Consider the following 12,130-nt stretch of genomic DNA (forward strand, 5'->3'; position numbering starts at 1 on the left):
GCACTTCCCCAATCCAGAAGTGTCAGAGGGGTTTCTCCCATTTAAGGTTTGCCTCATGTATTGTCCCCTCCAGGCTGGTGCAATAGAAACAATGTAGAATCTGAGGAGGAGAAAAGAGTATCAGAGCTTTAGATGCTGGGGAATTGACAGAGGCTGTTTCTCTGTATAATATACCTGGTCTAATCCAATTACACCCCTCTGAAAACAGACACACACAAAGGCAGCTACTAATCTCTGTTGCAACTGACTGCACCTGATTCATGGCAACCTGCGACTCCCGGACATGACAGACCCGTTTTCGAATGGTCAACCTGGACTTCAGTGCAAATATGGAGAGGACCTTCAGGCCTTGTTGGTCAAACGCGAATGATATATTCAAGATCACGGCTGATTTGGTCTTGGCAGCATTTTGGTTTTACATGAAAATGTGGCAGCTATTCCTTTGGGGAAAAAAAAACTATTCCCCATTCAACTACCTTGAATATAACCACTTACTCAATGGGGCCCTCTATCTACAGAGATTAGGATCCTCTTATGCCTGGGCCTGATCAGACCAAGTTAAAGGCTGATGGTGTTCATGGGAAAGCATTGGTCATCCATGCCCCAACAACTCCAGAAAGCTGACTGAGATAAGGTCTGGTGAGCACAATGGCCTGAATGGAAAGCTGGTCCTCCTTGCCTTAGACAACAGTCCTATGGACCAGGCATTTTATGTTTTTACTAGTTCTTGGGCTACAGTTAATGATCTGCCACTTGGAAGACCACAAGCTGGCCGGTTAAAGATCCTCCTCTTCAGGGCCTTCAATTGTGGAAGCAAATTTCAAATGCCCATCGGACAGTCTGGTCCAGTCACACGGATCACCAGGGGAAGGGCCCATTGTCTGATGAGGCTAAATCAAGATGCTCATCAAGCCTGAACCACCCAGATCACTGCTATCACCGCCTGGATCCATTCTTGTACCAGACAAAACAACAGGTCAACCATCAGGGAAGACATGACTGTGATCTAGAAGGACCACTGTGTGCCAGACTCTGACTCATGCCACAGTTGGTCCAATAGCCCAGCAGTGAAGGAGGTCACATTCCACAGAGGAGCATTTTCCTGTCTCCTCTTAGAAAATCGACTAGTGGATCTCTGACTCTCCCTGGGGACTGCCATTGGCACCTTGTCACTAGAGATACATTTTCAGGTTATGTTGTTGCTGTTCCATTCTGATCAGCTGACTCTAGTTTTCAGCTTTCCAGGCCTTCTGCAATCTGACAGTAGCATTTTTTTTTCTTATAAAGGCCCCCAACAATGGACGGATAGTCAAGATAAACAAAGGACATTCCACACGCCTTTATTCTCTGGTAAGGCTGCTGGCACCACTAAGAGGTGGCACAGACTTTTAAAAACTTTCATTGAAGTATATTTGATTTTTTTTCCTTACTCAAAAGCCTTATGTCTTCTGCCAGCATCCATGAAGCAGTAACATACTAAGTTATGAACTTGTAAGTAGGATAAAATCAAATCTCAGATCCAATAGATTTAGTGGACGGAATATGAGGTGGTTCTTCTCTGAGTGAAATTAGAAACCTGATAATAACTGAGGGTAACAAAGAGGGAGGAGGTAATGGAAGTTTGAAGAAAGTATAAAAAGGTCATCTTGGGAAGTAGACCTCGAAAAGAAGTGTTCTCTAAGGGCTAGGAGTCTCCTGGAAATTTGTGGTCATAAATATCAAGTGATATTCATCAGTTAAGTGTGTGAGTTGTGAGTTTTTCTCCAGCCGCACTCAAATTGTTTGTAGGTGTGCAGAAGATGAAGTGTGAGGTTTAATCTTATGTGTACTTTTGCCAGGTAAGTACAAAGGAGAGAGACAGGATCTGGGGAGCTGAGGTTATACGCAAGGAAATAGTTGCAGTATTAGACTGAAGTCTTAGCTGAGACAGAGGGTGAGGCAATGAATAAAAAATTGGTTGGAACAACTGACTAGGTGCAACGAAAAACTGTTGGCATGTAAGTGAACTGGAGAAATGGAGGTTATGGTCAGAGAATAGAACGATGGAAAATGAGGTTTTTAGTGAGTTATTGGTGACAATAAGGTCTACATTGTGACCACAGAAGTGGGTAGAAGTTGCTGGGTGGCAGTCAGAGTCATTTGGAAATAACGAGGTCAAATGACTGGGAAATAGTGTTTGCAGGGATATTCCATATGGGTGTCTCCAAGAATGACAAGAAAGTAAGATACTAAAATCTTCAATGACTAAAGTGAAGGTGCCAGGGGGTGGGAGGAGGATTGTAATAAGGAGGAGCAGTAGGTGCCATCGTATATGAAGACATATGCTTCCAAATGAGTTGGGGATTTGAATGAAGAGGGAGGAGCAGTTGCTTAGAGGTAGAAATAAAGTGAAAAGGACATTGAGTTGACTTTGGGGACCAGTCGAACATGGGATTTGGGAGAAGAATAAAAAACAACTGCCATTTGAGAGGGCTGCAGAAGAATAGTACCCTGAGAATATAGCTAGATTGTAGCTAAAGCATGTAGGTGAAAGAAATGTTTGAAAAAGAGGTTGAGGAGAGTGATAATTGAGTTTATAATAAATTTTGAGATCTTTAGCATAGAGTGGGACGTTCAGAAAAGGATGGGAAATCAGGTGAAATTAGGCAATGGCCAGAGCATTTTGGCATCAGAGACTAGGGCCTGATGGGCCGGAATGAAGAGACCTGGGGTGCTGGGACATCTGTGAGTGATGGAGGTAAGCTGACTGGTAAGTCACGGTGAGACCATTCCTGACGGACTTCAGAGGAAGTTATAGTCAGCTCTGATTTCAGCCTTTTCAAGAATAGCTGCTTGAGTGCTGACTAGGAAGAGGTGAAGAGGACCACTGCGGAAGGAGGGGTGGTTTTTACCAAGAGCAGGTATAACAAAACCTTTCATGGGAAAAAGAGATGCAACCCTTTAGTCAGAGATTTGGTTGATCTAAGGTTTTGGATGCTTTCCTGAGGCCTGGGACCTGAGCTGCTCAGGGCTGGAGTAAAGCTCCAGACAAATGTGTATGTGGAGGTGGTCAGGGAGGCGGATGGGGCGGGGGGAGAAGGGTGTTTCTGAAGAGTCTTCCGTGTTAATGTCAGAAGACAATGTTCTGAATAAACAATCCCAGCAGCGGACTTTGGTAAATGCCATAATCTTTGATTTGGTCAGCTGGCGGTCACTAATGTTGCTCTTTCTAAAGATTAGCATGCTTAAAGAAACTCTGGGGGATCTTGAACAGCAAGAAGCAGAATGGGGTTTCCAGATGGCCATCCTCACAAGCAGCAAACACGCAGCTGGCCTGGTTATATGCAGGCTTGCCGTGTGGGCTCCTGTAAGCACAATTCCTAGTATCTTCAACCTCTTCTCTGAACATATGTTTCAAGTCCTTGTTCTAACAATCCCTGGCTACTACTAGAGAATGGTACTTCCCTTACAGGTCTAAGAAATAGTGGAGGCCCACATCTCTCACACAAAAACAGAATCCAAGTTGCAAGGACAGCGCCTGTGGCATGACGATGTGGATTATTGAGAATTTAATTATGAATTTCCTGGTGAAGGATTTGCAGTGGTTTTATTCTTTAGCTTTAGAAAACTGTTTTCTCTTTCAAATACACGTTGGCCAGAATCCTTGATGTGGAGAACTGACATCTGTCTGCTGATTATCCATTTGAGAGCTTTGCCTTAGCTTGCTTGATGGTAAGTCAACAAAATAATGCTAACCTAATAAAGCAGCCACAGCCCGTGAAGCCGCTGTTCCCTGTCTCCGTCCTGATGGTCTCACAGACATGTCCATCTCTGGATCTGATCTGCATTTGATCTTCCAAATCTTGACTGTTAAATTTCCCTATTAGATATAATATCTTTTTTGATAGTAGGTAGTAAGCATAATGAACATGATTTTCAAAATCAATCTATGTATAAGGAGGTGACACACCTTTCTTAATTGTTGTAGCTAAGAGAGCAGAATCAAAAGTAGTACAAGCAGGAATGTGCTCATATGTACTAAAAAGAGTTTCGTTTATAGATGTTAATATTCATCGTAAAAGCAAAGGTAAATGAATTGGATTAATCTATTGAAAATATTAATATTAATAAATGCCCTATTAAGTAAATAAGGATGGAAGCAAAGTTGGCTCTTCTAGGGTTACAGCTTTATATGTGTATCTAATATCTGTTCAAGTTATTTAAGATCTACACTCTCAAACTTGAAATTGTAAGTAAGGAAAAAAGTGCATCTCTAAGAACAGCGAGCCAAAAACAACAAATGAACAAATTCTATGGAAGATTTCTCTGTAGGCAGGAGATGCTGACTGCCCCATATGCTTGCTTCATTGCTTCACGAATACAGGAAGCTTTCAATGTCACATGTTCGGCCCTATGTGCCTATTTTAGTTGGATTTAGGTAGAATGACAGGATTTAACTTTTAAGGAAAAGTGAACACTTCATTTTTAACAACATTGTGCTTGAGGCAGATGAACCTGAGAACGAGAGATCCCATGAACAGTCACTTTGCCAGGTGGCACTCATCAGGGTGTTTACTATTGAGAACCCCTCTATTTCTGCCTAAGGTTTGAAGCCAGGACATCACAGGATCCCCTGCTGCACCGCTCAGTTCTTCCCATGCACAGAGCAGATGGGTGAAGCAGAATAAAATCTCCACCTCAGAGGCAACAAGGAAGCACTCCAGAGACCAGCAATGGTGTTGCTCTTTGCTGGAGTAAATGCTAATTGGAGTTGGTGAGTGAAAGTTAGAGCTGAAAATTGGACTTGGCTTACGAGCAGTTGGGAAACTTGTTAAAGGTATTATCACTATCACATTTTGATAAACAGAAACAAAATGTTCACATTAAAAACATGAGTCAATTGTTTCCAATTTAACTTGGTTAGAACACGATGCTTCAAGGGTAAGCACACAGGTCATGAGATCCTTTCTTAATTTTTAGAAGCAACATGATCATTTGTATTAAAAAACTACCAAGTCATTTGGATTCTCATAATTTCCACTAAATTCTATCTGGCAAAAATAGCAATAGGTCCTCTTTCCTGATTTCTCTGACTGTACCTTTTTATGGCTTCACTGTGACAGTTATCATACCATCTTGTATTCTTGTGTATCTTTTTCCTCCCGCTCTTTCACTTTCCTTTGGGAAGAGACCATGTATTTTCATCATTATATCCCTAGAACTGAGTCCAGTACCCCAAAGTGAAAAGTTAAAACATGATAGAAAGAAGCAGCCAACATTCCTTCTAGTAGCGGTCAAGGATGGTCATACAAAATAAAGATAATTTACAGCTTTGGACTGGACTGCACAGTGTTTTTCAACTACAGGCCTTCTCCAATTATAGAATTATTTAGTTTGCCATTAAAATTATGTGAATATGTGGGTTTTAAGTAAATGCACAGACTTTAAATCAAGTGTTTATGCGCCATTCTCATTTCAAGCTGAGCATTGCAGCTATAGGCACAAACTGGCTATGGCAGTATGTAAGGATATTTTGCCAAAGAATATTTTTTAATGATTTTGAGATTATTAGAGAAGAGTAACCATTATTGCATCTAGGCTCATGAGTTTCCAAGTTTCAGTTCTGATCATTAAAATACCTAAATGGATCTTCAGACTTTTCTCAATCATCTTATCAAATAATACTTCTGGTTTCTGTGGGCTCAACTTGCCTTACCTGTTGAAAGTCCCAGAAGAAACCCTGGTAAAAGCTGGTACCCCTTCAGAGGGGCTTGGTTTCTCTCATTAGGATTCTCTGCCCCCTTTTACCCATGTTTTCACTATTTCCCATTTTCCATGGCTTTAAGCTCTCTTTATTTCTCTCTCTCTCTGAGTACTGTCTTCAGGGACCCTCAGTTAATTTCTACTCTGGTATATTTCACTTTTACATTATAAAAAAGCTAAAAAAATTGCATTCAATATCCAACCAAAACCATTTTTAATTTGGAACATAACTGTACATGTAGTAAAGAGCAACAAATACATCCTTAATTATAATTAAAAAAATGGAAATGTTTGTAGCTATATTTAACAACTCTAATGGTTTCTTTGAATGGAGCTCTGTCATTAAATGTATGATTCACAATTATATTTTTCATCATGATGGAAATTTATTTTAATATAACAAGTGATAGAACTGCAAATATGTATAGCTTGCAAAAAAGTAAACTGTGTCATTTATATCCTCAGCAGAGATCAGTGAGAGCCCTGGTGGCACCAGATATACCAAGCAGACTAAACTAACACTGCCACAATTCTGAAATCTACCTGATTATTGGACCTATATAGCCCACAAAAGTGGGCTATGACCTGTTTGCCCAAAATAAAAAGGTGACTGCCCGCTAAAATTTTAAAAATTCAAATAAGACTAACAGTTTCCTAGCATAATATCCAAAATGTCCTGGATACGACTGAAAAGTCACCCATCATACCAAGAATCAGGAAAACCACAACTTGAGTGAGAAAAGAAAATGAACTGATGTCATCAATTCAACCTGAGCGGGATCAGATTTTAGAATTATCTGACAAAGATTTAAAGTAACCATCATAAAATGATTTAATAAGCAATTACAAATTCTCTTGAGATAAAAAGGAAAGGTAGATAAAAGGAAAAATAGAAATGAAAGGAAAAATAGAAATTATCAGCAAGGAATTAGATGCTACAAAAAATGGAAATTATAAAACTGGAAAATAAAATAGGAGAAATAATCAATTCTCTGGATTGGTACAATAGTAGAGAGGAGATGAAAGAGAAAGAGAATAAAATTAGTGAATTTGAAGACAGATCAATAGAATTTACCCGTTCTAAACAAAGGAGAGAAAAACAAATGAACAGAACCTCAGGAATCTGTGGGAAAATAGCAAAAGACACAAAACTTATATTATCAGAGTTGCAGGAGAAGAAAAAGAGTAGGGCTGAAAGAGCATTCAAAGAAAAACTTGGCTAAAGAGATCCTAAATTTGGCAAAAGACATAAATCCACAGATTTGAAAAGCTGAGTGAATTTCAAATAGGAAAAACCCAAATAAATTGACACCAAGACACATCATAAATAAAATTCCAAAAACTAAAGACAGAGTTGAAGGTGTTATCACTACCACACTTTTTCTCTACAAGTAGCCAGAGGAAAGCTGCCAATTTCAATGATAGCAGATTTCTCATTTGAAACCATGGAGTGCAGAAGGAAGTGATGTAGAATTTTTCAAATGCTGAAAGAAAAGAATTGTCAACCATGAATTCTATATTCAACAAACTACACTTCAGGAACAAATGGGCAATAAAGACTTTCTCAGATAAAGGAAAACCAAAAGAATTGTCACTAGCACATCTATTCTTTTTTTTTTTTTTAAGATTTTTTTTTTTGATGTAGACTATTTTTAAAGTCTTTATTGAATTTGTTACAATGTTGCTTCTGCTGTATGTCTTGGTTTTTTGGCCCTGAGGCATGTGGGATCTTAGCTCCCAACCAGGGATTGAAACGGCACCCCCTGCATTGGAAGGTGAAGTCTTAACCATTGGATTGCCAGGGAAGTCCCAGCATACCTACTCTTAAAGAATGGCTAAAGGAAGTTCTTTAAACAGAATGTAAACAGTAGAATAAGAATCTTGAGGCAAAAGGCAGAAAGGAAGAACAATGGAGAGGGCAGGTAAATATAATAGAACACTCTTCTCTGCATGAGTTTTCTAAATCATATGTAATGATTAAAATAAGAATTATAATACCATCTTATCCTCAAAACAATGATATTTTAAAGTGGGGAAGACAAAGGGACCTAAGTGGAAATAAAGTTTTCCTCCACTTCACCCCAAATTGTAACATGTTAATACCAATAGGCTATGATAAATTACATGTGTATATTGTAATACCCAGAACAACCACTATGAAAACTACACAACACAGCTGAAAATACTATAAATAAATCAAGATGAAATCCTAAAAAAATGGTCAAGTAACCCACAGAAAGATAAGAAAAGAGAAACAAAGAAATCAAACAGAAAACATAATAAAATGGCAGAGTTCACCCCTAATAAATCAATAATTACTTCAAGGTAAATGGTCTAAATATATCAATTAAAAGGCAGAGATTGACAGCATAATTTTGAAAAAGCATGACCCAATAATATGCTTTTTAATATGCCATTTAGAAGAAACTCACTTCAAGTTCAAAAAGTAAGTTGAAAGTATAAGGATGGAAAAAGGCATACCATGCAAATGTTAATTTTTTTAAAAGGCAGGAACATGATTATTTATGTAGAAAATATGAGAGAATTGACAAAAAAATCTCCTGGAACTAATAAATGATTATAGCAAGGTTGCAGAGTACAAGGTTAGTATAATATACAAAAGTCAATTGCTTTTCTACATAACAGCAATGAACAAGTAGAATTTGAAATTAACAACACAACACCATTTACATTGGCACCCCCAAAACGAAATACTTAGGTGTAAATCTAACAAAATATGTATAGGATTGATATGAGTAAAACTACAAAGCCCTGGTGAAAGATATCAAAGAACTAAATAAATGGAGAGATATCCCACGTTCATGGATAGGAAGACTCAGTATTGTCAAGGTGTCAGTTTTTCCCAATGAGATCTCAACCAAAATCCCAGCAAGTTGTTACATAGCTATCAACAGACTGATCCTAAAGTTTATATGGAGAGGCAAAAGGCCCAGAATAGCCAACACAATATTGAAGGAGAAGAACACAGTTGGAGGACTGACAGTACCCGACTTCAAGACAGTAATCAAGACAGTGTGGTACAGGCAAAAGAACAGACAAATAGATAAATAGAACAGAATAGAGAACCCAGAAACAGATTCATGTAAATATAGACAATTGATCATTGACAAAGGAGCAGAGGCAATTCAATGGAACAAAGACAGTCTTTTCAATAAACGGTGGTGGCCACAAGCAGAAAAATGAAACTAGAAACAGACTTTACTCCCTTCACAAAAATTAACACAAAAGGGGTCACAGACCTAAATACAAAAAGAAACACCTACAAAACACCTAGAAGATAACATGGGAGAAAACCTCTTGATAGGTAACCTTGGGTAAGTTGACTTTTTAGATACAGCACTGAAGGCATGATCCATGAAAGGAATAATTGATAAACGTCACTAAAATTTAAAACTTCTGCTTTGCCAAAGAAAATGTCAAAAGAATGAGAAGACAAAGTGGATAACTGTTCATGAAGCCCATTTTCTTTTTATTTTAGGTACACCACAAAACTGGATTTCCCAGTCTCTGCTGCAGTTAAATGTGGTCCTAAAACTAAATTTGACCAATGGTATGTGAGTAGAAGGCATAGTCACCACTTTTAGGGCCATAAAAACTTTCTAGATGCCACACTCCATTGTCTTTCCTCCACCAGTTGCTTGTTGCAATAGAGCATGGTAAACTTGGAAACCACGTTTTGAAGATGGAAAAAAAAGAGAGGAACCTGTGACCCTGAATCACTATTTGAAGGACCATTGATTATGAGAACCCATTTTTGGAATTCACACGAGTGGAAAATAAGCAATTTCATTAAGCGATACTTGGGGCAGCCCAGGACTTCTTAACTCATATAGTCATTCTTGGCTGCTCTTCAGAAATTAAGGCCAACACACTTCCCTGGAACATTTCACTGCCTCTCCTGTTTGGATCTGCAGATTCTTTGGTCAACCATGTTCTTTTATCTGATAAGGTAACATTAGCAATGGCCTCTGACTTTGATAGAATCTCTTCTTTATAACCCTAAACCCAATAAAAAATTTTAGAACTCCCTTACCTTGTTTCAAGAGGGATTTAAAGTAGCTGACAAAAATACTTACACTATACCAGGATCAAACAATTCAGAAAAAATAAGAAAAAAAAAAGGCAAATGTAAGAAACAGAAACAGGAAATTTAAGTAATCTCAGAGGTAGGGTAAATACAGAAATATATTCCAGAAAAACATATATGCTTGTAGAACCCACTTTTACCTATAAGATTTCTGGTATCTTACACTTTTGGGAAATGTGATGTACTACAAGATTTATTTCATGCTTTTTTTCATTTATCAAGATTTGTTTGCACACATTTACTAAGGGAAAAAGCATGCAAGCTAGAAGCTATTCAGGAAAAACAATACTTATACTGATGTTGACACTGGAGAGGCTTTTCCCCTGTATGTTTTTCGTAGAGGGGACAGTGAATAAGGAAATCTCTACAGCAACCTTACAGCAAACACTGCCATCAAATAAATAGATCCCCTCCCCCATTTTTCTTATTCCTTATTTTCTTTTCTCAGAAAGCCCCGATAGCAGCTGAAATATTTTCCTCAGATATCACTGGATCTATTGAGAAAAGAATAAGATAGAAATCTAGGTTGTATAGTTTTCTCAGTGGTATCCATGCAATTGCAGGTAAGTTGCTACTCATTACCAAATACGGGACTGTCTCCAAACTTCTGAAAATTTTCAGAAATGGGAGCAGACACAAACACAACTGTTCATTGGAAAACATACGTGCACATTTCCTCTGCGTTTTAGAGTAAGAATGCTGTAGAACAAGTTAGAGTCATTTAAATTTGATATAGGGAACAACTTTAGCTATAGAATAGTTGATTACTTGAGACTAGATAATTTTTCTGTGTAAATATAAGTACGTTAACTTATTTAAGCAAATTTGAATAACATAAAATGTAACATCATTATAAAATATAATGACATAAAAATTCCAACATTTTCTGTTTATAAGGTGAAGAATTTGAGTCAGCTTCTAATTCCCAGGATAATGTATACAGGTATTTCCCCTTTCGTACGCCTCTTCTATCCCTATTTTTAACATTTTCCTCATGATCTGAGGAATTAGGATATGTGACATGAGGTATTTTTCAGGCCCACAAGGGGGACCCTTTGCACCACAGCAACAGAGGTTATATGGCACAGATCTCACTGCTCATCCACAATTTGGTTGAATGCGTGATCTGCCATCAAACGCTAGAAAGTCAAGGCATCTCCCCAGCCCTGGGCCTCACCTGTGAGTCCAGGTGGACAGATGCAGATGTAACCTGAGGCTTCGGGGTGGCCGGATAGAGACAGCAGCTGGGCAAGACGCCCATGCCCTTCCCCTGAAGACAGCTCCACGCATTCCCCATCAGACTGGCAGGGGCTACTACTGCATTCATCGATGTCGGTCTCACACTGGGCCCCCGTGTATCCTGCAGGATAAACGTTCAGAGAAGCTGCTGAGTCAAAGCCCCTCAACCATAGAGTATGTGCCTGACCGGAGGCTGGCCACTGTGCTGGCACCAGTTAACAAGGTGCTGGCCCTCCCTCAAGGAGCTGGCAAGGGATCTGGTAAGGGAGGCTTCCACGAACATGAGTAATGGTAACAATGGAGTCACTCCTATAATATCGATCAATGCTTTTAATAAAGATTGGATGAACAAGGAACTTCTGGATAACCTTGATCTAATCTGGACATTTTAACTAGACTCCAATTCCTCAACTACTCCAATTGTTTGAATGTTAAGCAAGGAAAAAAAATGATATATTTTTCCAGAGAATAGCTGTAAAGTCAGCAGGATCTACATAGCCAACCCTAAATTCTTCTCTTAAAACTCAAAGTAAAGGTAAATGGTTGCTTCTTAACACTCAGTGAGACAATAAAATAGTGATTTGTATTTGAATGGATTTAGCTGGGTCATTTTGTTAGGGACAAGAATAAAAACAATAAAACATGAATGATTTAGTACTTTATAAAACATTTTAATATTAAATATAAAAAAAGTCCCTATCAGAACTATTCCTCTGGTTTTACATACATATGCCCTGTTAAAACTATATATGTATATATTTATTGTGTGTGTGTTAACATAACTGGAATTGTACTGCACGCATCCTTCTGCAACTTGCTTTTTGAACTCCCTTGCACGGTCTATCCACGTTAAATTTACAATCCAGAGTTGTAAAAGTTATAAATCAAATCATGGTATTTCTTTACTTTAAAACCATTCAATGGCTTCCCTCTTCACACAGAATAAAATTTAAAATCCTTAAGCTGACCGGCCCTTTATTATCTGGCCCTAATCCCATCTCTGCATTCCTGTCCCTAGAATGTTTTCTACCCCAGGGCCTT

The 12,130-nt window shown here is 38.5% G+C and overlaps 1 protein-coding gene across 1 annotated transcript in view; it reads right to left on the reverse strand.

The window, feature by feature from the left end:
* The window catches only part of CRB1 (crumbs cell polarity complex component 1), a 267,118-nt gene that overhangs the window by 102,988 nt on the left and 152,000 nt on the right, over nt 1–12,130 (reverse strand). Inside the window, exon 6 of the mRNA XM_060126919.1 lies at nt 11,028–11,210. Within this exon, the coding sequence (XP_059982902.1) occupies nt 11,028–11,210 (183 nt within the window). The remainder of the gene's footprint in view (nt 1–11,027; nt 11,211–12,130) is intronic.

This window comes from Lagenorhynchus albirostris, chromosome 2 (assembly GCF_949774975.1).
Source record: "Lagenorhynchus albirostris chromosome 2, mLagAlb1.1, whole genome shotgun sequence".
Taxonomy (NCBI): domain Eukaryota; kingdom Metazoa; phylum Chordata; class Mammalia; order Artiodactyla; family Delphinidae; genus Lagenorhynchus; species Lagenorhynchus albirostris.